Below are 27,706 nucleotides of genomic sequence, written 5' to 3' on the forward strand. Positions count from 1 at the left end.
ATAGAAGTATTTTGCATCGCGTCAATTTGAATATAATAATGGAATCGGACAACGCGCACCTCTGAACGAGGTCGGATTACGATCGCGCGATAAAACGGCGGCGTTTATCGCTCGAAGGCTTGCAAGAACGTTGAACGACCTCGTAAAACGCGTGGTACTAGGTTTTCAACGACGAAAAACGAGGCTTTCCCGCGAGTTTCCGTCACTGGCTTTTCCATAGACTTTCTCCCGACGCTTCTTCAGACTACCTTCTTTCTCCTCGTTTTTTTTCTGTCCTCGTTAGACGCACACGCGTCGCGAACACGAACGCTACGAGAGAGAGGGAGAGAGGGAGCAAGACCTCTCCCGCGTGCGTTGCACCGAGTTTTCAGGGTTTGTTGCTCCGTTAATTAGATCGTCCGCAACGAGACCACCGCAGTGGCGAGGCGTTGAACTAGTCTTAACGATTCCTGTGTACAGACGTTAGCCCGATAGAAACTTTAATTCGTCGAGTCGACGAACTCGGAGTTTCGTACGTCGCAACGTGCGCAGTCCACTCGAGTGGTGGACGAGAAACGGAAAAAAAAAAGAAAAGAAAAGAGGAAAAAGAAAGAAGAGAAAAATGTTGGTACGAAGGTGCGTGCCATCTGACCTTCTTTCGAATTTATGGCCATTCTTGCGTTTCAATAATTCGCCACTGCTTACCTTCGTACAAGGTGCTCGAGATGGCTATGCTTCTCGACTTGCGTTACCGAAAGATCGCGAAATTCTTCGATACGGCGACTGCGAGCCTGCGTACGAACCGAGGATAGCAATTTCGAGCACCTTTTACGAAGGTAAGCGGTCGTTGATCATTGGGTGGCAGGAATGGGTGTAATTTTGAAACAAGGTCAGACAGACAGGACACGCGCGTTCCTACCAACGTTTTTCATTGTTTTTGCGTTACTCTGTTTTAGGATTAATCGATTTGTCCTCCTCGCACGAAAGAAGGATAATTGCGGGCAGATAATATTAGACGAGTTCTTTCTTTACGCACCACGTTCAAGTTTAATTCGCAGCTGTGTACGTACGTGAGTTTCGGATCGATTAGAAACTCGTTATCGCGGTGACGACGAAATTGACGCGGTGTAAATTGTACGAGAGCGTGGAAATAAAAATCGTAAGCAGTAATTTTAATAGCCGATTTAACGAAGGTTCGGTGAACTCGAGTACGAAAGGCTAAGAAAACAGCTAAGACAGTTTCCACGCGTTTTCTTATTTCCATTTCCGCCGCTGCGTGGAATAATTGAAATCTTCTGGCGCGATAGCGATAAATAACGATAAACGTAAGACTGAATGAAACTAGAAGATGAAAACTCGAAAGACGATATATGTACGTAAAAATCTGTAATCGCGCGAAAGATAAGGAATATAGCTGAACGACTGTTGTATAGTCTAAGAGCAAAGCAGCGACGTATATAAATTTCAATTCGTCGAGTCGATGAACCTACAGGTTCGAGTCGCATCGCCTCGTTCCAGGATTGATCGAAGGCTGGATGAAGCAGGTAAGGAGATATAGCATGATTAAGAGTACGAGAGTGGAAGGAGCAAGGCGAGTTTAGAATGCACGAGGAAAATTGCGAGTGGCGCTTAGTAGCTGGATCGATAGAGATATAAATTCCACGCGTCGAAATTGCAAATTTTATCGATTACGGACTAATCGAGGGTAGTTTGTCGTTCCCTGATGATAAACTTGATGTAAAGTATAGGAAGAAGAGTTACAAAGGGTCGCTGATAGCTGAATTAACGTCGATTCAACGCTCAAGCTACCGGTCTGTTTCTTAAAATTACTAAAAATTTATGGACACTCTTGGGTAGAACGAACGTTGACTTTTATCGAGATAGAAATATGAATGTGTGTGCGTGCGTGTCTGTCTGTCTGCCTCTGTGTGTGTGTGCCTTTATTTGCCTCTCTCTGTGTATGTGTCTGTCTGTCTGTTTGTGTGTCTGTGCTTGTCTGTGTCTGTCAGTCTCTCTCTGTGTATGTGTCTGTCTGTCTGACTGTGTGTCTGTGTTTGTCTGTGTCTGTCAGTCTCTCTCTGTGTATGTGTCTGTCTGTCTGACTGTGTGTCTGTGTTTGTCTGTGTCTGTCAGTCTCTCTCTGTGTATGTGTCTGTCTGTCTGACTGTGTGTCTGTGTTTGTCTGTGTCTGTCAGTCTCTCTCTGTATATGTGTCTGTCTGTCTGACTGTGTGTCTGTGTGTCTGTGTTGTCTGTGTCTGTCAGTCTCTCTCTGTGTATCTGTCTGTCTGACTGTGTGTCTGTGTGTCTGTGTGTCTGTGTTTGTCTGTGTCTGTCAGTCTCTCTCTGTGTATGTGTCTGTCTGTCTGACTGTGTGTCTGTGTTTGTCTGTGTCTGTCAGTCTCTCTCTGTGTATGTGTCTGTCTGTCTGACTGTGTGTCTGTGTGTCTGTGTTTGTCTGTGTCTGTCAATCTCTCTCTGTGTATGTGTCTGCTGTGCGTGCGCGTGTGTTTGTCTGTCTCTCACTGTGTATGTGTCTGTCTGTGCGGGCGCGTGTGTGTATCTATTTGTCTCTCTCTGTGTATGTGTCCATCTGTGTGCGCGTGTGTGTCTGCCTAAGTCTGTCTGTCTCTCACTGTGTATGTGTCTGTGTGTATCCGTCTGTCCGTCAGTCTCTCTCTGTGTATGTGTCTGTCTGTCTGTGCTTTTGTGTGTGTGTGCGTGAATTCTATAGAATTCAAACTACCCGCCAATCGACGTTTTTATTTTTGCTTTGTTTTACCGGCAATCGTTTTGCCGAATAGATCAGATCACGAGAGAAGAACCGTAATTTAGAACTTGGAAAATCGATTCTCGATTTTCCAAAATTGATCGTCTGATTTACCCAAAGGATTTACGATATTACATATACATTTATATATTTTATTTCAAGCACGTCGTGTTAATTATAATTATTTACATCAGAACATCTAGGCACGCGCGTTAAGAAAGATCGGTTGTTCTAGAATTTAAACGGCCGTGTAAATGAATGTCGGTTTTTAGAACATCGCACGGCGACGACGAAACGGATAAAAGTGGCGGAATGCATAGAAACGGAGATTTTCAACGGCGTGAAAAGCAACGAATAGAAACGTAAATTCGCCATGTCGATGAACTATGCTCGAGCTGTGGAAATCGTGCTATTTTCATCGGCGATTAACCGAAGGCTGGATAAAAGGAGGTAAAACGGATAGAGGATAATCGGGAGTAGCGAAGTGAAATACGCTGAACAAGCTTAAAACGTACGAAGAAAATTACGAGTGGCGTTTAGCGGCTGAATTGATGAAATATTAAATTCCTCGCACTGATAAGATTAAAGTTCGAAGTTGTAAAGCTAATCGTCTTGTTATTAATCGACGACTTCTTGTTCCATGATAACGCGATTAATGCAACATACACGTAAACTGGTTATACCGTTATGTTCTATAATTACAATTATATAAAGAGAGAAGCGACGAATCACTGTTAATAGTAGCATTAACGCGGGTTTTAAATTACCGCGTCGATGAACTCCGGGTTTGCAACTGCGTTGATTAAAAAATAATCAAAGACTCGCGCTATGTCGCAACGATGAAGGCGATTTAAAGGAAATAGAAGACGGAAGACGTCAAACGCGTGGAAATAAAAATTGTTAAATAGCATCAAAGCTAGAGAGAGAGAGAGAGAGAGAGAGAGAATTTTAACGATCGCTTGCAAATAGACGAGCGTACAACAGAGGATGTTCTTATACAAAATTCAATTTAATTTGATTCGCGATCGTTGCATGCTGCGCGGTATCGATGAACGTCGTGCAATGGAAAGAGAACATAGAAGAGTAGCGTGCAACGTACGTAAATAAAAGTTCTTAATAGCACGTAAAATAGAAAAGGAAACTTGAAATTTACATGAAATTTCAATTATAGAAAAATGTACAAGTCGCTCTAAATTTATGACTCCTTTAAAGTATAAAAATGTACTTTTAAAATCCATTTTACGCAAAAAGAAAATGGAAATAAAACGTAGTTGTGTCGCACAGTCGGTTAAATTCACGCGTTAGCATTTTCTGCTTTGCACGATCAATATTTACTATAACGAAATGAATGAAGTTTGAAATTGCATCGCGATAAAGCGAAACGTAGCTGCTTAGTTGCGATAAAGATGATATAATTTCATGGAAAGTAGCGACGTAGAAAATGCAAAACGAGCGTAGGATACGAATGACTATGATTGAATCGATAAGAATTTAGATATCGTTGCTGGTCCACCTACGATCGATCACGACGAAATTTAAAAGACCGTTGATACGACATAACATAAAAATCCAGAAAATAGGAAATGTAATCGAAATATAGGACGTTAGAAATTATTACTACGCCAACGTAGGCAGATAAAAAAAGATAACCGCTTGGGCGACTGCCATCATTTGGTAAATTTGTAAAATTGTGAAAGACCGAGTTTGTTTATTATTTTTGGCGAACCGTGATTTGACAGCGAATTTCATCGAAAACGTAGAAATTACGTGAGATGTTCGAGCTTTTAACATCTATACAAACAGTACTTTCCTTAATATCAACCGAGTACTCTGGAATAATAATATTTCTATGGTTTGATCGAATATTAATTAAAGAATAGATCGACATTAATTATATTAACGTCCAAAAATTACGAAGCAAAAGATTTCTATGGTTTGATCGAACATTAATTAAAAAATAGATGGACATTAATTATATTAACGTCCAAAAATTGCGAAGCAAAAGATTTCTATGGTTTGATCGAACATTAATTAAAAAATAGATGGACGTTAATGACATTAACGCCCAAAAATTACGAAGCAAAAGATTTCTATGGTTTGATCGAATATTAATTAAAACATAGATGGACGTTAATGATATTAACGCCCAAAAATTACGAAGCAAAAGATTTCTATGGTTTGATCGAATATTAATTAAAAAATAGATTGAGGTTAATGATATTAACGCCCAAAAATTACGAAGCAAAAGATTTCTATGGTTTGATCGAACGTTAATTAAAAAATAGATCGACATTAATGATATTAACGTCCAAAAATTGCGAAGCAAAAGATTTCTATGGTTTGATCGAACATTAATTAAAAAATAGATGGACATTAATTATATTAACGTCCAAAAATTACGAAGCAGAAGATTTCTATGGTTTGATCGAATATTAATTAAAAAATAGATGGACGTTAATGACATTAACGCCCAAAAATTGCGAAGCAAAAGATTTCTACGGTTCGATCGAATATTAATTAAAAAATAGATGGACGTTAATGATATTAACGCCCAAAAATTACGAAGCAAAAGATTTCCATGGTTCGATCGAATATTAATTAAAAAATTACGGAGCAAAAGATAAAGAAAGAAGGAGAGGAATAATTCGTTTCATATTTCGATAAACGAAGAAGGAAACATATATTCATATTTAAGGTCGTTACACTTTGCAATAATTAACACGTTACAAGGTGTTTCGATGTTATCTATCATCGTATGGTAAAAAACCATTTGACGAAAGATATTATCAATCTGCGAATGAAACGCTTAACCTCGACAAGCTTATCCTTCGAAAACCATCTATCTTCCTTAAACATGTTTTTCTTGTTATACAAACCTAGTATATACCGAGTATAGAAAAATTTCGTTCTTTCATAAACATATACACTCTGGTTCAAAAGACTCGAGCGCTGTTTGCTTTCTGGACAAAGCAAATGTTTCTCTTACGTCTTTCTGAGACACAAGAACGTTACAATTAATATGCAGCTTCTACTTTTTAATACAACTGATTATTATGCTGTTGATATTCACGGAAATTCATATTCTTCTGAATCTAATTTCCAACTAATGAATTTGTAATTAACGAAACAGAAGTTATAGATAGAAAGTTGTTTTATTGGGTTGCCCGAAAAGTGTCTTTCTTTTACAGACACGTCTTTTACAACGACGCATCTTTATACAAACACGAAACTTAATTTATCGAACGTTGTAATTTTTATCTCGATAGAACAAAACGTATAAAACGAAAAATGTTGTGCTCCATTATTTCCTTACAAAACGAAAGAAACTTTTCGGACGACCTAATAATATCGCAAGCAGTGCTTTCGATATTTTTGTGTATATTTTCGTGTACTCTGCGCGTGTTTGCGTCTTGAAATCTCCTACAAACGTAGAAAATCCTACGCTTAATCACAGTTTCAATAATACGCAAGAATAACGTTTACAAATAGTTGTCAGTTATTTCTTCATGAAATTTTACCACGCGTCAAACTTTTCAGCAAAAGTGTACATTTTTCAACTTATCAAACTTAATCTTCTTTATTATCGCGCTACGAAATTGTATCAACTTTTCTTCTTTTTTTACGATAAAAGATACGAGCCAAGAACATGTTACGTATGATAATGATAATGATTTAGCGTTTAATAAACGATAAGGCGGCACTCGAAGAAATAATTAAACGCGATATTCGCACGGTCGATAGTCATCCAGATTTTTAAACACGTTCATTGAACAAATATTTTCTTATCTTCGAACGTACGCTTAACTCGAGTAAACCTTGCTCGTTTATTTTGATAGCTACGCTGTCCGTACGACAAATCTACAAACACACGCTTCGCCTTATTAAAATCTCTACGATATATCTAACTTAGCGAATATACGAGTGTGCGCATACGTGTACAAACAATTGTTCTATGAAAACAAGACTTCTTCTTATTGAACGTTCTATCGTGAACTTTGTCGACAAATGCTATTTTTAATCTGCTCCGCGATCATTTATTTCGACGAATGATTCACATCGATAGTTTGCATTGCTGTGCATCGCTTCTTGTACGCGTAATAGAAACATTATGATGTTAAAAGACGGGATTGTTTCGAATAGAAGAATATTTGCGAGTAGATTCCTGTGTGCTTATATAACGGTACAAAGATAGGAAAATATGTACGCAGTCGACACGGAACTGAAAAGATTTCGATAAAATGTTCCATGCAGCGTGTTTGAAAAATATTCCATGTTATTCGATTTCATTTTTGTTTTCAGAACATTTGCAAGTACGTTGTTTAGTTCCGAGACGCCACCGAAAGAACAGCGGAATATGCATGTAGCTATTGTGCGAGTCTGGATCGATTTCCATGAAAGAGTTTCTGTATAAAAATGCTCCATATAAAAGGAATAAAATTTCCATGCAGAATTTATATTTTTAAAGGTTACCAAATGTAGTAAGCATCGTCGAAAATCCCATCAAAAGTTCCATAACTCGACTAAAATATACTCTACTTTTTAAATCCTCTTTGCACATTTATAAAAAAAAGTTTATTAAAAAAGCCATATGACACCAAAGTACAAACATAGTGATCGCACAAATGAGGAACGATTTTTGCAAAAAAATTCTTTAACGTGTATGGTAAAGATATTGGCTTGGCAACTAAGTGATTGCGGATTTTGTCGTTAGGTGGTATTGACAAAGTCCGCAATCACTTAGTTGCCAAGCCAATATTAATTGCAATAAAATTCGGTCAAAAATCAAGCCATGCGAAAGCAATGAAAATTTTCTATTCTTCCAAAGAATCTATTTCTTTTTTCTAATCCATTAGTATCTCTATATTCGCATATTTTTTGACAAAGAATTCTAGCGTTTCGTCTATCGTTCTCTTTCTGCTAATAAGATTCTTTTGCGCGTTGGTTGAAAAAGACTCGAAGCTATCCAATCTGCAACGAAATCCAAATGTACGAACGAAGGGAAAAAAGACGAAAGAAGGGAAAAGAACCTACCCGTTTATCAACAGGTATTTCAGCGCAAAGAGAAGCCTTCTCGGTCGCAAATTCTCGAGTTCGATGCTGACGACGAAACGGTTGTTGCATCAAATGGAACTACCACTCCACGCCATGCGACGTCAGAAATACGAGACCTTTCGGGTGGTAAAAATAGAACCGAAACACGTTAGTCTTCTTTCCGTCTTTTCCGCACTCTCGATGCGTTGAAGTTACATCTAAACGTAGCTCGCATCGTTCGCGCTCGAGTCAATTAAATGCGGAACATGATTCACTGGACGATCTACGAGAGATCGTGATGCAACGATCCTTTCGATATCGATCACCGTGCCTCGAGCGAATCTATATTTTCTCTCTCTATATATATAATCTATATATTCATTGGAAGAATCGGCGAAAGCTGGGCGTCGATTAATTTTGAAATTTCGACCAGTTAACATTTTCGCAAGCAGACATTACAAAATATGAAAAGTAAAATTAGGATTTCTATAAATTGAAAATTCGAATTTGAAAGGAAATTTCTATTAACTCGTACTAGCAGTTTCTAAATATCGATTAATTTGAAATCTCAGTCGCTCGGATTATCGGAAGCGAATTGAAAGTCAAGGTAAAACTAACATTTCTGTCGATGTAAAATAGAAATGAAAGTCTCGAATCTTTTCGTTAAATCGATAGCTTCTAATATTTCTTCGGATCATTTTTATACAATTCCGTAGGATCGATGGAAATATATCTTTAAGGTATCGGACACGTTTATATTTTTTAATTTAAGAAATTCCCATTTGGACATCACAGTTTTCAAATTTAAGCAAGTACTTTCTATCGTCTTCGAATGCATCGATTCGCCGTCTCCTCTCGTTTCTTTGTCGTTTATCGAGTAAATAACGGCACATCGAGATTTCGTTATTTGTTTAATAAACTGGTTCTTTGGAAAATTAGCTCGCTTTTTCTTTTTTTAACAAAGAGCTCGTTTACCGGTGGTACGCAGAAATTTGATCGTAAAATGAGTCACTGGATATCCCGAAAAAGCGTAGCACGAGGAAGAAGCGATTCTGCGGGATAAGATAAATCGAAAGTCTAAAACAAACATGTTTTAAAAGAGATTTCTTATTTCCGAAAACAGATCAACTTTGGAAGTAAATCAGGCGCGTGTATGTTTGTTTAAATGTTCCAGGTTTTCGATAATTCCCAAGAATTAAGAATTTTTGCAACGTCGATTTAGGGATCGTGAGATACTTTGTTTCTAAATGAACTTAAAAAGAAGATAGAAAATATTTCATTAATTAATTCGTTGCGTACGTCAGCTCGTCTATTCGTTCTATACGTTACGTAAAAACAATGAAATTCTAGTAATCAAAGTAATTAGTTGCCAGATGCAACGCATGCCGATGAAGAAAATCGCATAAAAATTGCGAATGGATTTCAATGTTGAAGCGTAACTGTCATTTGCATTCGTAGAGTTCTATTCGCGATTGCTATTTCTGTCGCAACGTACGCCGCTGATAAAACGTATAAAAAGTGAATTATTTTCGTAATAAAATATAAATTACCGTTGATATGCCACTGATAAACAATTCAAGCTTATTATCGATATTTAATATCGCTGCGAAATGTTTTAATACAACGAGAGGAAATTATATTTAATTAGCGGAGAATACGAGCCGAGTAAATTAGTGACTTTCGTAACTGCGGTCGAAATTAGTAACCTCGTTCGATATTACTATTATTGCATCGTAACGTATAGACGAATTGCTGCATCACAAATTACACCGCACAAGCTTATTTCTACCTTCTTACAAGATTTCCACGGATCGCGTTACGTAATGCTTGGTCATCGTTTAAAACTCAATCTCAATCTTTGCAATTTCCTTTTCCTCTTGCAATAACACCGTACTAAGGAATTCGAACTTTTTCCATCGAAAAAGTATCCTCCGTTAAATTTGTCTGAAAATTTTCTCGATCTTTGTTTCGCACATATATTGTACACACTCGCACATATTGTACACACTACGAATTCGGTAGTTTAGAGTTTAGACTCGTTGAGAAACTTTGTTAGAAAACATTCGACGATTGCGTTTTCGTTATTTTCATTTAGAACGTGAAGTATAATTTTTTACATCATCATCAGTCTGTTAGTTATGGTAGGATATCGATAAATAGAAATTTCGTAAAAATAACAAAATAAATTTCGATCTTGGATATTATTGGATATTTTTCAAATTAAAACGATCTAAAAATTTAATTCACATTAGCAAGATATGTACAGATATGATATTTAAAAGAACATACTTTAATCAATTCCATCAAAGAGCCATTAAAATCTACAGAATTATATTATAGAACGAAGTCGATAGATTAATATTTTTTAAGAAATATTTAGTGTAAAAAAAACCATCCATTCTTCTCTTTGTTCTTTCATAAAATAAGTCAAACACATATACGCGAGACGTATATTCTGAATATAAAATAAAAGAGCCATTAAAATCTACAGAATTATATTACAAAACAAAGTCGATAGATTAATATTTTTTAAGAAATGTTTAGTGTAAAAAGAACCATTCATTCTTCTTTTTGTTCTTTCATAGATTGAGTCAAACACATATACGCGAAACGTATATTCTGAATATAAAATAAAAGAGCTATTAAAATCTACAGAATTATATTATAGAACAAAGTCGATAGATTAATATTTTTTAAGAAATATTTAGTGTAAAAAAGACCAGCCATTCTTCTTTTTGTTCTTTCATAGATTGAGTCAAACACATATACGCGAAACCCTATATTCTGAATATAAAATAAAAGAGCTATTAAAATCTACAAAATTATATTAAAAAACAAAGTCGACAGATTAATATTTTTTAAGAAATATTTAGTATAAAAAGAACCATTCATTCTTCTTTTTGTTCTTTCATATATTGAGTCAAACACATATACGCGAAACGTATATTCTGAATATAAAATAAAAGAGCTATTAAAATCTACAGAATTATATTATAGAACAAAGTCGATAGATTAATATTTTTTAAGAAATATTTAGTGTAAAAAAGACCGCCCATTCTTCTCGTTGTTCTTTCATAGATTGAGTCAAACACATATACGCGAAACGTATATTCTGAATATAAAATAAAAGAGCCATTAAAATCTACAGAATTATATTATAAAACGAAGTCGATAGATTAATATTTTTTAAGAAATATTTAGTATAAAAAGAACCATTCATTCTTCTTTTTGTTCTTTCATAGATTGAGTCAAACACATATACGCGAAACGTATATTCTGAATATAAAATAAAAGAGCTATTAAAATCTACAGATTTATATTATAGAACGAAGTCGATAGATTAATATTTTTTAAGAAATATTTAGTGTAAAAAAAACCATCCATTCTTCTCTTTGTTCTTTCATAAAATAAGTCAAACACATATACGCGAAACGTATATTCTGAATATAAACCATATTCTGAATATAAAATAAAAGAGCCATTAAAATCTACAGAATTATATTATAGAACAAAGTCGATAGATTAATATTTTTTAAGAAATATTTAGTGTAAAAAAAACCAGCCATTCTTCTTTTTGTTCTTTCATAGATTGAGTCAAACACATATACGCGAAACGTATATTCTGAATATAAAATAAAAGAGCTATTAAAATCTACAGAATTATATTATACAACGAAGTCGATAGATTAATATTTTTTAAGAAATATTTAGTATAAAAAGAACCATCCATACTTCTCGTTATTCTTTCGTAGATTGAGTCAAACACATATACGCGAAACCCCATATTCTGGATATCTTTTTTAAATATAGAAAGAACATGGTTCGCAATTACAATAATAAATCGAGTTTCCGCTTAATCTCAAACTTTCTTGCGATTGAAAAAGTTTCAGTGGAAACAACCGAAGCAATCGCGCACACATTGGCTCGCCATGCTTCCTTCGTCCATCGATCTGTTTGCGATCATTAAATTTTCCATTCGCCCACATGATCGATTATACGATAAAAGAACGACTTGGAAGGAAAGCGTGGGTGTTACCGATTTTAAAACGTGGGTTCGAAACGCATCGATCGTCGATGTTTTTAATAATACGTTTGCTTGATCGTCGTTTCATTTGTAAAATCATTTGGATTCGCAAGAAGAAAAATTAAAAGGCCACTTTCTCGATATTTTTCTCGCTAGCAACTCGTTCATCGTTCTCACTCTCGATTGTTAGACCACTTACAATTAACGTTTTCACGGAGACTCGCACAGTAGCAAGACAAAAAGATTCCGTGACTCAAGGTAAAGATAATGCGCTCGAGACTTGGTACTCTTGGTAGTCATTAGTCATTACACGTTCTGTTGCATGTCTCGACTGTCTCGACCAACGTCGAACGATCGTCCAACAACGAATCGAACGAGTTTCCTTATGACTGTTAAATGAATCTGGGCAAACAAGGTTGCTGCGAGCTACTTTGGCCTGCTTTTGTTAAAAGCAATGTCTCAATCGAGGAATTTTGATCTGCGAAAAAGCGTAGAAATAAATTGAATTTTTATTTTTATTTTGCTTTCTTCTCTTTTAAATTTTCTCCTTTCTATCCTTGCATTTTTTACATTTTTTTAGAATTTGCAAGCTATAGCAATCGTAACATGTTTTTAATCAAAATGTATTTCCGTTCGGGTAAAGAGTTCTTCGAACGAACATGACATCCATCGTGGCTTATAAAATACATCGTTCACAAACATTTGATTTTTATGTCGAACATCTTATGCGTCTTAACAATTTTATGATTATATTTAGTCATTTATATCTTGTTTACCTGTCTTATGTAACCAACTGCAATGTTATCTTCCTTCCGTATTTTACATGTTAATTCTAACGCACGTTCAAAGATCACAACAGAAGAACATGATCATGTTCCTATCATAAATAAATGTAAATCATTTTCTATTTATACGATTAACTCTATCCTACGTTATCAAAATCATCTTTCGGCTCGATTTCTTTCCAAAATATTACTCGTTACGACATTTAAACGTCCAGGCTATTCAAACGTTGCTCGTCACGATATTTGAATTTTCAGCCTATCCAAATATTGTTCGCCTGAACGATTGCCTACACCTTTAGCTTTCACGAAACTTCTTCAACTTATCGACTACTATCAAAATACTTATCGTTAAATATCTTCGAGTCTAACAGGTCCTTTTCATTTACAACTATCACACTGAAATATTCTCTTTTATTAGAAGGATAAAGAAATCAACAAAAGCAAGCATATCAGACTTTGCTGCTGTGACTACGCTCCTTACGCTTCTCCTATTTAACCATAAAATGATATGCAAATTACACGAGTAATAACGACGTACTTGTTACGTCTCTGTGCCGTCATCCTCTCGCACGTACGCGAAAAATGCCCAATAAAATAATATCAATTTAATCTTCACACGTGACGATTATCCCTACGTTCCTTCGTCTCTGTGCTTCGTTTCTTTTTCCAGTTACGTTTTCTATAACGTTAGGCGCTCACCGTGCAATATGTTTATTATCGAAACAGACAGCGTTATCAAGTAGTACGATCGTAGTCACGTTAGTAAAACTTTATCGGAGATTTCTATTCGCGAAACACGATAACGTCGACAAAGATAATCCGGATGATGGAGAAGCGCGAGAAAAATATTTTCCATCGGTTATTCTAGAAGTTACATTTTTGCTCGGCTACGTGGGAGGCGTATACCAAGAATAGAGATTAGAACGGTATTCCGATGTTCCAAGCGACGCCACTAACGCGATAATTTCTAGCATTCTCGTTTTTCAACCTGACCCACGATCTCTCGTGTTTTCTCGTTCATTTGTTGCTACGCCAGGTATAATATTAGACATTTTATTCATACGTAACTTGGTCATCGCCTGACGCTCGAAATCTAAATTGTTACATATACGTGTGTGCGAACGTATTTCGCGCATACGACGTCCTTTGTATTTTCATTTCTGTCTTGAAACTGCAATTAACTGACATGCGTGAAATGTCTCGGATAAAAATAACGTTATGTTTTATGCATATAGTTGATGATTTCGCAACACCATCTAACAATAAGTAAATTTCTCTCGCTTTACGGACTTTTAAGTGTGTCACGACGAATAATTGATGGTATTGCGGAAAAGTGCTACGAGCGTAATTTCTTTCCAGAAACAAGCTAAATATATAGAAGAGTTTTTTTTTCTTTTTTTTTTTTTTATTTTATTTTATTTTATTTTGGTTATTTTACAATTTGTCCTTGCGGACATTTGGTAAAGTGTTATATCTTGTTGGTGAAGAAAAAAAAATATAAATAAAAAATAATATAGCATGTGGGCGGCTACCCCCAGCGGGGTGCCAGCTTCGTTTTTTCTAAGTTATATCTTTTATGCGATCTATTGGGTATATAGAAGAGTGGATGGGAATTTCTTATACCTTTTTCTGGAGATTTTATGCATCGGTGTAACGATGTATTGCAACGAAGCATACAGATCTTTTAAAGTCGAAGTTTAATCACATTTTTCTTGGATTGAACATTTAATCGTATTATTTTCCTCTTGAGGAAATAATTTGCTAATACTTTTAAGCAATATCATTTGCTAATTTAACGTAACGATCCTGATCGATCGATCGAGCAATATTTGCACGATTTTTCTCGTACAGCTTTAAACTAGCTGCTGCTATACAAGAACAATTATTAATTAACTGATAAGTATGTAGGTACGTACTCTTGTATACGTAATACACAGTTGCTACTTGTAAGATTTCACTAGTAATATTAACTGAATTGTGTAAGAGGGCTGAGAAATTATTCTCACGGTGTTTCGTTAAACCTCAGAAATAACTGTTCCTGGGAACAATAAAAACCACGATACTCCAGAAACAATTAGCATAATTGGGCTGCGTATAAAATTGTCCAATGGAGAAGCGCAGCGACTTAGACTTACGTTCGCCTCGTATCGCTAAACTTTTGCATCGCGTCGCGTGAACTGAAATCATTCCAGCGAAAACGAGAATCAAACGAACGTTAAAATCGCGCGATGGCCAGGAAATAAACTAACTAGACGAGAGCAAACGAGAGTTTAAACGGAAACGGAGCTTCCTTCTGAGTAATTCCGGCAACTAGCTAGGAAAAGTTGGCGACTCCGTCGAGTCTCGTTTCGAAAAGAATAAAAAAAGAAGAAAACGATAGGAGCGCGACTGGTCGTGGAAGAAGTTTGCGTCGATTTCGTCTTGGAATCACGACGTTTCGGTTTCAGCATGCAAGTGCACCGAGGAAACTCGTGATTCCTGTGGCGCATGATCGTTATACCTACTTGCGGTGGAACGTTATCGTCCTGTGAGTCAACCACGCAGACGAATATCGATTATCCGCGATCGCGACTGCCGGTCACGTTTCAATGACGATACGAAAATGGAACGATCGTTCAATAAGGGCCCGTCCACCGTTCTATCGCGAGCTTTGATCGCCGTACGTTTGTCTCTTATGCGACACACGCGTCACGTGCTGTGGTGAATCGTTCGCGTGCGAATCGCGAACCAGATTGCACGAGCCAACTTAGCGTGCTCTATTTTTACATTCGTCGAAGATTCTTACCATTGTTAAACTCTTTGACAGTCACGATCATCATCGGTGATCTACTTTTGTCGTCAGATTTTTCAGAACGATTAACGAGACTCTGCTCTTGTAGAACTTGTCTAGCGACAAGGCCAAGCGATTCTGATGAATTTCTTTTAGACTAGCTGTTAATTACACGTATGACAAGACCCTTTTGCGATGTAAATACAGTCTTCGAAGAAGATGTTGAGATTATTAGATGTATGCGAATGCAAAGAAACGCGCGGATAAATTGTAAGGTGGAAAATGTATATTTTAAAACTGAAGTGTAAATACAAAGTTCAGAATATAATATTTTTTTTTACGATCAATTCTCGTTAGAGAATTTTAAGTAAATTTATCTGACGTGGTACTATGACACGATTAATAAGTGTTTATAGTATGTTTGATTCCATTTGAATCCAGTGCTTAGGTCTAAGGTGTTATGTCTTTGTACAGAATATAATATGAGCTGATCCAGATCCGCACGCTAGTAATGTTACCCTATGACTGAAAACCCGGAAGCCAACGTCGCCTATCTACTGTTTATGGTTTGCCTTCGACCCAGTCTTTTGTCTATACGCTGTCGATGGCTTGAGAAAACTAAAAGACCAGACGTAGAGTTTTCTTGGAAGAGGTGACCACTTCAACGGTACAAATTTTTTTTTTATTATTATTTTATTTTGATTTTTTTACAATTTGTCCTTATGGACATTTGGTAAAGTGTTATATCTTATTGGTGAAAAAAAAATAAAATAAAAATAAATATAGCATGTGGGTGGGGTGCCAGCTTCGTTTTTTCTAAGTTATATCTTTTATGAACGGTACAAATGTAATTTTTTTATTTTGATTCTTTTTATCGTTCGTTAACTGTTGCAACTAGCCATGTTCGAGTAAATTTTAGCCCGATAAATTTTCAAACACGATTTTCTCGAAACCTAAACCTTAAATCAGAAGATTGCAATGCTTATTTCGTTCTTGTCTCCCTTGCACGTGTTATTCGGCCACGCCCTGTATACATATGTGTGCGTATTTTAGAATCATTTTAATGGCGAAAATATAGAAAAGAATTTAGTCCTGTCGTACGTATATTTGTCTCTACGTAATTCCACGGAGTTGGTATTTTTAGGCGATAGTTTCGAGAACTACATATTGTATTTCGAAAGTTTCCTTTCAGTTAATAGAACCGGAACACCCGGCGTAGATGTTGAAAACCAGGTCGAAAACTTCCATCCCAATAGCCAATTACAGAAAACTAACAACCGTGTTCTAACTTCATCCCTATGCTCTCTCTCTCCGTTTCAACGTTGAAGGAAAGTACATCTCTGACCACTTAATGAAAGCGTACCCTTTCATCGAATGCTATAGATCACAGGTATTAAAAGCTATCCCAATATCGAACCTTTGACCAAACAACGTTTTCGATTTAACCACTTCATCACCGACTTCTTACGTGCTTTCTCCAGTGTTTGTGAAAATGTCAAGGTATATGTTTTCATCTAAAATTTCTAGTACTTTTGCTTAGCAGAACAGATTTAAAACGAGATAAATCTTTGCAGCATCGGAGCAAATTTTGGACGCGAACATGAAATCTCGTTTCAGTAGGCTCAATTTTACGAATTAATTAGAAGATTCTCGATAAGAATTAGTAAAATTAGAATTTCCTCGATAAGATATTTCACGCGATAAGCTCCGATACGGGTGAACTGATAAAGAATAGGTGCGTGTGACTTTCAAACGCACAAAAGTTTCTATTTTTTAAAACTTTTCCAGTTATCGTTAATATTTTTATTATTATTACTATTATTTTTCTTAACACGAAATACATCGAATACACGAAAGAAAATTGAAACGTGTTTTCTCTTTCTTATATCACCTATAAAATCTTCTAGCTCCAGGTAAAACGATATTTGCAAACAAAGTAGTTCAACGTTTAACACGTTACATAGTCTTCGATGCAGTAATCGTTAATATCTAATGTAATAAACGTTGATTAACATTTCTTCTCGCCCCTTTGCACGCTGCGTACGATCTTACGAATTTACCCTCCAAATCGTCCATTTTCTTCCCCCAATACAATTTATTGCTCGCTCAGGACGCCACAGTGTTCTAACACAGTGCACCTTTAGATGCAAGATTTATTCTCGTTTCTTTTTTATCGATGTTCTAATAAAAATGTTAATCGTTCTATGGGGCACTTTTTATTTCAAAGTATCTTCTATTTATCGGTTACATTCAAAATTCCGTACTGTCAATTTTCATACAATTTTTACAATTGTGAGAAGTTGAAGCGCTCCGGTCACCAATGACCACCGTGGCAGTCAAAATGTTAATAAACTTCAATGCTACGCTTGAGATGGCTAATCATGCTGCATACTAATTTTTTTTACTAAATATATATTTCCGATGGACATCTTCTATATCTTCTATATCCTAACTTAGTCACGATATAGTGTAATTTCTATATACATATGCAGATCGCTTGCAAATTTGACCAACATAATCGCGACACGCGTGTCGTTAAATCTCGTCGCGGTGCTGATAAAGTTTCAAAATGCGCAGCGCATACAATACACGCGTCAAACTTTTCTCTGGTAGATGTCCAAACACGTTGGCGTAATTAATCAACATACTCGAACACGATTTACGAATTAGGTTTCTTTTCGTCCACGTAGATACGCCAGATCTTGCAAGTAATTTTTACAATAGTAAGAAGTTGAAGCGCTCCGAGCACCAATGACCACCATGACAGTCAAAGTGTTAGAACAACTTGGACTTGGCATGCGATAGAAATTCTATCAGTTAACGACGAACAAATACGACGCGTCGACGACAGCTCGAATTTACGTTTTATACGCGCGCAAAGGTTTTCGCGTTGGTTTTTCCAGCGAGTAGGCGGAATGCGTACAAGCATCGTTGCTCGTCATCGTTGTAATTATTATCGCGATGATCGCGAGAACAGCATCGGCCTCGTAACCGGTCTCGCGTGTACACACATACAGAGAGGCAACTAGCCTAAGCTACAGGCGTGGAAAAAAATAATTAGGGTCATGCCGCATAATTCCGTGGTACGCGAAACCTTCCTCCTTGCAATTCGATGCAATAAATTTATGCGCGCCGCGCGAGCTTTCCGCGCCAGCGAGCATCCGGCCAGAAATTTCGTGAACCTCGCGAAACCGGAGCTCGAAACCAGGTTTAGCAGTTCAAAGCATTTCAAACGGTATTTTACGACGAAAAATCAACGGGGAAATGAGCGGATCGTGTTCGCTTCCTAATGACTTGACGTTTCAAGAGAGACATATGTAGTCCTCTGGTTGATGGGATTTTTTGCTGCATAAATTCTACAGTTCTTTCTTTTTATTTCCGCTGTGAACGTTTTATGGTTCAAGAAGCGTTTCGCAATTAGTTTCGTTTAATTCGTACTCGGTAAGATGCTTGCAAAAGCTGCATGGAATATCGATATATTAGCTTGTCCGAAAAGTTTCTTTCCATAAGCTGATAATAGCTAATAATAATAGCTGATAATAATTCCAATAGCTGATAACGAAGAACGACAATTTCTCTTTTATATTATTTTATCGAATTAGGTATGATCCATTTCGTTATGTTTCTATTATTACGTTCCTGCATAATTCGATAAACTAATATAAAACAAAAAACATTGTGCGTCTATTATTTCTTTATAAAACGAAGGAAACTTTTCGGACAATCCGATACATACGCTTCGATCCTTTGCAATCTAACAAATTGTCAATCTCAGCTAATAGATATTAGATAATACTGTTTGAGATATAAATATAGATATATTTGTGAGAAGAATTTATTATAATCTGTGTTTCTATTTGTCGCATTTAATTGAAATCGATAATGTTGAAATAAATCGTATTTATCGTAAGCAATGATCTATCTACGTTCACGTATGATATAAAAAAAGAATTATAATATTCGAAGGAGAAAAAACTGAGCAAAGTAGCTCGAGGTAAGCAAAAGGCCGATTGGCAACTTATCTTTTTAATCTCTTGTATCCTCTTAATTTCTTCTATTTAAATCGAACATAGCTTCGCAAGATACGCGCAAAGTTAAGACGATCATACGAGTACCACTCGTGTTTTTCAAACGTTTCGGAATATTTTCCACATTTTCTATGTATCGTACAATCTCTGAAGTTAATACTCTATTATAATTGTTTCAAATTAACGTATAATATTTGTCTATTGCGTGTATAATTAATAACTTGAATTAATATAAATATTTGTGGAAGGACAGAAAAATATTAGCAAGATCCAGATGTGGAAACGGGACCAAAGCAAGGGAATACTGGAAAGAAGAGGGAGACAAAGGATGCAGGCTATGTAAAAGAAGACCCGAGACACGTAATTGAAGAATGCGAAATAACGGGAGGACCAAAGGACGCAGAAAAAATACTAAACGAGACTGGAGAAGGACTAATGGAATTGGAAACAATAATGGAAAAGAGAAGGGCGATACAAGACGGGGAGGAACGACGATCAGGAAGCACAGCAAGGAGACAAAAGCCCAAAGGTTGCTATAGTTTTAGAGACAGAATATATAACGGAGTGTGATATAGCAGAGTGGATAAGAGAGGAGGTAGATACATAAGAGAAGAGAGATAGACAAGGAAAAGAGTTTAGATAGATGTAAGGGAGTAGGCAATGAGATGATAACGCCATAAGACTGAAAAACTGTAAAAAGCATGATAGGTAAACGAGATGGAGAACCGAAAACTCGTCCAAAGCCAAAAGGCAGGGACTAAGTAAAAATAAATGAAATAATATAAATATTTATTAATAACTGGATCTTATTTTACTTTGTTTTACATTTGCTGAAACTGTGACTGGAATTGTACTTCAGCTACCAGCTGATTCTAAATTTTCAATTTCCCTGTACGATTAAGAAATTATCTACTTACGAATTACCATTATCGAGAAAGTAACGCGACAGATACCTATAATTTGCCTGGAATATCCTGCAATTTTACATGAATTCCTGTTTCATTTGTTTTACTTGTGAAGAGAATCGTAACAAGAGATAGTTTAATGCTACAGTCTGGATGAAAGCAATTGTGTGTTCCAAGGCTACTCGTGCGTAACTCCCTACCGCTCAAACTTGCTATTCTCATACCTATGTCTCTTATCTCGATGCACCGTATTCAATTTTTCTTATCGTTTGCTTCGAGGATAGAAAATTCAGACTTCTTCATTTCCTATATGTTTAAACACCTTTTTAACGTTAAATCAGCTTGCTCGAAACCTCAGACTAATTCTTGACCATGCAAGATATTGGAAAACGTGGATTTAAAACTCTAAAGCATTTACTGGGAGAAGGAGAGAGAAACGTTTAATTAACATAGAACCTAACACTAAATGTTTCAAACATTTTCAGAGCGTATCTCTGTTAGCAACTTGTTAAATATAAATAAAGAAATTAATTAACGAAAAGTATGAATTAGGAAAAGATACCGTTACCGCGATAAACGATTATCATTGATGTTAGAAGAATTACAGTTACAGCAAGCTATAAGTTTCCATTTCTTTTTACGAAAGATATTTTTCCTTCCAATGTGGACGCGTATGTACGTAAAACATTTACAAGCCGCGTGTAAATCACGAACATCGTCATCTTCGTTCGTGCATATTACGCGCATCTTCCACTTGTTATTATAATTTAACTGCGTTCTTTACGATGGACGAACAAGTGAAACTCGTTTATCAACGAGATGCAAAATTGCGCTCACCGATGAGAAACATCGATTCCGAGATGAAATTCGAATATCAGCTTCTCTCTTTGAACACCTTTCGCGAGTAAAATTCGAGCTGGTTAATTCCGAGCGATAATTAATTTTGGAAAAGTAGCTGAACGTCGATAATCACGCTGGGATATTAAAAAGCGCAAACTTCTACGAAATTGCTCACCTTACGAAACGAAACTCTATTCTTTCACCCAACTTTCTAATATTACTTTACAATATAAAAAGAAGCGGCCACGTCGTTTTACTTTCTAACGATACCGAATATTAGAGGGTGGAACGAGATCGTCTGCTCTTCAATGCGTTTCTTCTTTTTAATTTCACAGAAGCGCGTTATCACGCTCGTGCACGTGCACGAGAACCTTTTAGACTTTCATTTTCACCGATTCCACCACTTTCTATCGTGCATACCCATAATTAGAAGTATTTCGATTTCAGCTGGCGAATATCGACCGAACCACCGAACCATCTTTTTCTTTCCACGGTGTAGAAAGCGTAAAAAGCTTGCAAGAAATTCGACCAGCCAAGTATAGAAACTCGCGATCGTCCTCACTGCGCATACCAGGGACAAATTCGATGCAACAATTGGATCGTGGCTTCCATTATCGTCGTTCTAGTTTCCAATGAAAATGTCTCTTTGTCTTTACTTTCTCGCAATTTTCGTCTCGCCCTAGATCATACTAAGACGTATAATGATCTGTGACCAGCTAACAAGGGATGCATCGAGTATGACACTCGCTGATTTCGATGAAATTTAGCTCGGCAATTGGCTTTTCTATGCTTCGAAAACCTAATCGTAATTTTTACACGTTACACCACAGTATGGGTGACGCTCTTCTTGTTCGAGTTAATTAAATATAGGATATTATGTATAGGATATACAACATAAAAATATTAAAAACATGGTATACCATACTTTTTATTCATTTATATTACATTATGCTATATCGCATGATATTTGTTAAAACGTTCCAAACACATTTGGGCTGATTTTGGGCACTTCGAACAATAGTCGTAGACTTCGTCAGCGCTACTTTCCTCGCTTTCAAATATATTTTCACGCTGTTTACCGAACATTTTGAGGATGAAAAAAATCACGTACGCCTCACAAGTATGCTTCTCGACTAAACGAAAGATCTGAGATATCTGCCATGAGATCCCTCGAAATACTCTAGCTGGAATGCTCGTCGCTTTCTCCATTTCAGAACTAAATAATCTTTTTTATTACAATGAATCGAAGGCGATAGACAATGAATCCCCGCTTGTCGCTGCATTTACGTTCTGCGTACCGCCGGTCGGATTTGGACCCCACAGGAAACTCAACAAACGTGTTAATTGCAGATGGCCAGCCAATTATGAGAAAAACACATTTGAAATTTGGAAAAATCACGCGGTAATTTTGTAATGACAGAACAAAATGGATCACACGTAATTCAATAAAATAATGTAAAACGAAAAATGTTGCGCATCTACTATTTCCTTACAAAAGGGAAGAAATTTTGGGACAAACTGATATCTCAGGATATCGTAACGCGTTACTCGACATTAGCTGTCGTTACGTAGCTGTGAGTACCAAGAATTTTCAATCTTTTATTCTGAAATATCAAAGAAAGTTTACGAATTTCTCTATAAATTTTCCTTTTCTCCTTTTTACTTGTTTTTGATGAAACAGTTTTATAAAAAGTAGCGTATCATAGAACAACGTTCCAATCTTTTCCATTGTTTCCTGGATACTTTACAATTTGTTCTGGCGAATATTTGATAAATTGTTACGTCATTTAGGATATAGCACGCTAACAACGATTGATTATATCTCAGTACTTGTACGGTATCCTGACACCGGTGGCACTAAGCGAGTTTTCCAAAGTCCAAATGCGTTCTTCTTACGGTATCGTTGGTCGACTGAGGCTAAAATTACGCGTTTAATCAACACGTAGTTTAATCAACTATCGTCGTATCAATTTTCCGGCGTATCCCATGCGAGAGGGTTACCTCCTACGCGCTGACAATCAGCCAAGACAATACGTTTGTAAACATCGAAACCCTTGCTGGGATACTATCGGTAAATGTAGGTACTGCAGCGTGAATGAAACACGTGTAAACCTTAACACTAGAACTACCACACCAGTGAAATTGACTGGTTTTACAATTTTATTTTTAAATTCCTACTTCGTGTTGTATTTTTTCCTACAATGATGTAATGACTTTTGCAACGATAACTAAAAGAATAATATGAATTTAATTTTGTTTTTTGTGTATTCAAGCTCAAAATAATTTTGTACCAAGGCTACTTATACCAACAGCAGTTAAAATGAATGGTCTTGTTAAAGCGCAAAAGTGTAATCTGTTTATCGAAACCCAATAAACCAGTTCCCTCGTTATGTATTAGGCGTATTTTTCGTTACTAGGATTAACGTGTAGAATGTTTCATTATGAGGATGTACAATGCAATAATATATGGTGTACTGACGTGAGACGGCCGATTCTTGAAAGCTAAGCTGCAATTACAAGATTAACACTAGAACTACCACACCAGTGAAATTGACTGGTTTTACAATTGTATTTTTAAATTCCTACTTCGTGTTATATTTTTTCCACAACGATGTAATGACATTTGCAACGATAACTAAAAGAATAATATAATGAATTTAATTTTGTTTATGTATTCAGACTCAAAATAATTTTATACCAAGGCTACTTATACCAATACCAGTCAAAATGAATGGTCTTGTTAAAGCGTAAAAGCGTAATCTGTTTATCGAATCCCAATTAACCAGTTTCCACGTTCTGTATTAGGCGTATTTTTCGTTCCTAGGATTAACGTGTAGAATGTTTCATTATGAGGATGTACAATGCAATAATATATGGTATAATGACGTGAGATGGCCGATTCTTAAAAGCTAAGCTGCAATTACAAGATTAACACTAGAACTACCACACCAGTGAAATTGACTGTTTTACAATTTTATTTTAAAATTCCTACTTTTTTTATTTTATTTTTTATGCATTCGAACTGAAAATAATTTTGTATCAAGGCTACTTATATCAATATCAATCAAAATGGATGGTATTTTTCAAAGTGTAAAAGGGTCCTGCAATCTGTTTATCGAACTTCAATTAACCAGTTTCCTCGTTTCTACAACTTGCCACACGTTTTTACAATTTTTACCGCGTATCATTCGATATGATGATATCAGTTATCAGGAGAATTCCGGATCGATCGCTAGACGCTAACACTGGCAATACCACAACAGTCAAAATGAGTGGTTCTACATTTTTAAAAATTTGCCAACCCTCGTTTACGGATCATAATCCCAGATGGATTAACAATACCAAAAATGTACCACATAACATGGAATTGTTTCTGTAAGAAAATAATAAATCAATAAATATACAAATATTCTATTATTACGTATTTTTTGAAGACCAGTCATTTTCTCTGGTTTTGGTAGAAATAGCTTCGTCTTAACTATCGGTAGTTCTAGTGTTAATTACGTGTTAATATTTCACGGAAGAGATATTAGGTCGTCCGAAAAGTTTCTTTCGTTTTGTAAGGAAATAATGGATGCGCAACATTTTCCGTTTCATATTATTGTATGGAATTAAGATAGAACAAACCATTTTGTTCTATCAAAATAAAGATCGCAACGTTCGACAGATTAGGTGTTGTGTTTGTATAAAGATGCATCGTCGTAAAAGACGTGTCTGTAAGAGAAAAACACTTTCCGGACAACCTAATATTAACGGAGGAAGATGTGTTTTGTTCTAGGAGAAGGATATTTCGAGGGTGAAATGTTCGTTTGTCAGAGTATGGGACACCGTGTTGAACATGGAACAAGTTCGTTTTATTTATAACAATACGTGGTTTTTAAAGGTTCGAATAACATGTTGTTTCGAAATCGAGCGAAACAAAGCTCGCAAGGAATAAGAATAAATTAAATGGCATTTAATGGTACGGCTAAAATACTAAATATTTTACTAATTTCGTTATTCTATCGAAAATTGATAAATAAATATCACGAGCAATTATCGTATTAATTTTTCAGATAATTGCGAAATAAATAAATAAAACACACGGTGAAGAACTACAATATGGGTTCTCCTATCTCCTCGTTCTATTCGTTAAAAGCGAAATTTGGTTTACTTGGCGCTACTTGTTTAAGCGATAAAAACCTAAATTACACGCATAATTTTCATAATTTTTTATTCGAAAATGATATGTTTGCCGTACAGTGTACTTATAGAGCTTGATACTTGCTTAAAACACCGAGGAAAGTCATTAAAAACCACGATGCATTCTCCTCGTTCCTCTTGAAAGCAAATTTTTATTCTCATCACGTTCCGAGATGGGCCAAGAAAAAGTCAGCTTCCTCGCTTCCAGAGAGACGACGTTCTCGCAAGCGACTTTATCCAAGAATAAAACGACCGTTTCTACGGCGAGCCATGCAGAACGCGTCGAGATTGAGTTTCGTTCTTTGAAAACACATCACGATAACGTATCAACCATGGTGTACCGTATACTTTTCTCGCGAAGCGCACTTGTGCCTCGCGCAAGTCGGAGAATTAAATTCAGAAGAAAAAGAAAGGTAGTAAAAAGAACCTCGACGAAAGGAAGACGACCGTAAGATCTTCACTTTGCCACTCACGCAATTATTTTACTACAACACCGTATTGCATTTTTCAAAGAAATTATACTAGTGGTAATTTTATTCCACGTAAATCTTTGTTCCTAAGTTCTTATTGCGAGCATGTTGCATTCGTGAAATAAGAGATATAAAAAGACACAGTAATTTTATAAAATGGATTTATATCTAACAATACCCAAAAACCAATCACGATTAGTTGATAAAAGCAATGGTGAAAAGTTGTTAGCCCGAAGATTATTAAACTTCAAAGTATATCAGTCCCCAAAACAAAAATCTTTTAAAATACGTACTACGAGTAGTGTGTATTAAGTGTTCATAAAAGTTTCTTACATTTTTTATAGGGAAATGATAGATGCACAATATATTGTATTGACAAATAAGTCATTGCGAACTTTGTCATTAGGTGGTAATGACAAAAATGATAGTTGCACAATGTATTGTGTTGTACCAACTGACTTAGTTGCCAACACAATACATTGTGCATCTACCATTTCCCTACAACAAATACAACAAACTTTTGGACCACTTTTACACACTACTTGTATCTATTGTTGGGTTTATTTGTTGTTCAAAAGATTCCCCTCATTTTAGAAGGAAATAATAGACGCGCAATATTTCTTCTTTTGTATTATTTCATTGAACTGTGTACGATCCATTTTGTTCTATTTATTATTGCCCTGGCAACTAAGTGATTGCGGACTTTGTCATTAGATGGTAATAACAATATCAGTCCCCAAAACAAATATGTTTTAAAAAACACACGTACAATAAGTAGTGTGTATTAAGTGTGCCCAAAAGCTTCTTATATTTTTTATGGGGAAATGATAGATGCACAATGTATTGTATTGACAAATAAGTCATTGTGGACTTTGTCATTAGGTGGTAATGACAATATCAGTCCCCAAAACAAAAATGTTTTAAAATACACACGTTCAACGAGTAGTGTGTATTAAGTGTTCCTAAAAGCTTCTTATATTTTTTATGGGGAAATGATAGATGCACAATGTATTGTGTTGGCAACTGATTGCGGACTTTGTCATTAGATGGTAATGACAATGTCAGTCCTCAAAACAAAAATGTTTTAAAATACACACGTTCAACGAGTAGTGTATATTAAGTGTGCCCAAAAGTTTCTTACATTTTTTATGGGGAAATGATAGATGCACAATGTATTATGTTGGCAACTGATCGCGGACTTTGTCATTAGATGGTAATGACAATATCGATCCCCAAAACAAAAATGTTTTAAAATACACACGTTCAACAAGTAGTGTGTATTAAGTGGTCCCAAAAATTTCTTATATTTTTTATAGGGAAATGATAGATGCACAATGTATTGTGTTGACAACTGATTGCGGACTTTGTCATTAGATGGTAATGACAATGTCAGTCCCCAAAACAAAAATGTTTTAAAATACACACGTTCAACGAGTAGTGTGTATTAAGTGTTCCTAAAAGTTTCTTATATTTTTTATGGGGAAATGATAGATGCACAATGTATTGTGTTGGCAACTGATTGCGGACTTTGTCATTAGATGGTAATGACAATATCGATCCCCAAAACAAAAATGTTTTAAAATACACACGTTCAACGAGTAGTGTGTATTAAGTGTTCCTAAAAGCTTCTTATATTTTTTATGGGGAAATGATAGATGCACAATGTATTGTGTTGGTAACTGATTGCGGACTTTGTCATTAGATGGTAATGACAATATCGATCCTCAAAACAAAATTGTTTTAAAATACACACGTTCAACGAGTAGTGTGTATTAAGTGTTCCCAAAAATTTCTTATATTTTTTATAGGGAAATGTACAATGTATTGTGTTTGTGGATGGGCTTTGTCATTAAGTGGTAATGACAAAATCCGCAATCATTTAGTTGCCAACCCAATAGTACAAAGAACGAAATGGATCGTACA

At 35.9% G+C, this 27,706-nt stretch overlaps 1 protein-coding gene across 7 annotated transcripts in view; it reads right to left on the reverse strand.

Annotated features, from left to right (window-relative positions):
- The window catches only part of LOC132916255 (F-actin-monooxygenase Mical), a 116,197-nt gene that overhangs the window by 70,903 nt on the left and 17,588 nt on the right, over positions 1-27,706 (reverse strand). The window contains exon 1 of one of the 7 annotated variants that reach the window (XR_009660063.1): positions 7,780-7,954. The exons of 1 other annotated variant lie outside the window; for it this stretch is intronic. Coding sequence is in view for 5 of the 6 variants with exons in the window: in XM_060976093.1 (XP_060832076.1) it covers positions 7,780-7,869 (90 nt within the window). In the remaining variant the exon portion in view is untranslated. Of the gene's footprint in view, positions 1-7,779; positions 7,955-27,706 lie in introns of those variants that run through there. 5 more of the 7 variants (XM_060976093.1, XM_060976087.1, XM_060976090.1 and 2 more) reach the window with 5 other exon arrangements.

Source organism: Bombus pascuorum, chromosome 2 (genome assembly GCF_905332965.1).
Source record: "Bombus pascuorum chromosome 2, iyBomPasc1.1, whole genome shotgun sequence".
NCBI classification, from domain to species: domain Eukaryota; kingdom Metazoa; phylum Arthropoda; class Insecta; order Hymenoptera; family Apidae; genus Bombus; species Bombus pascuorum.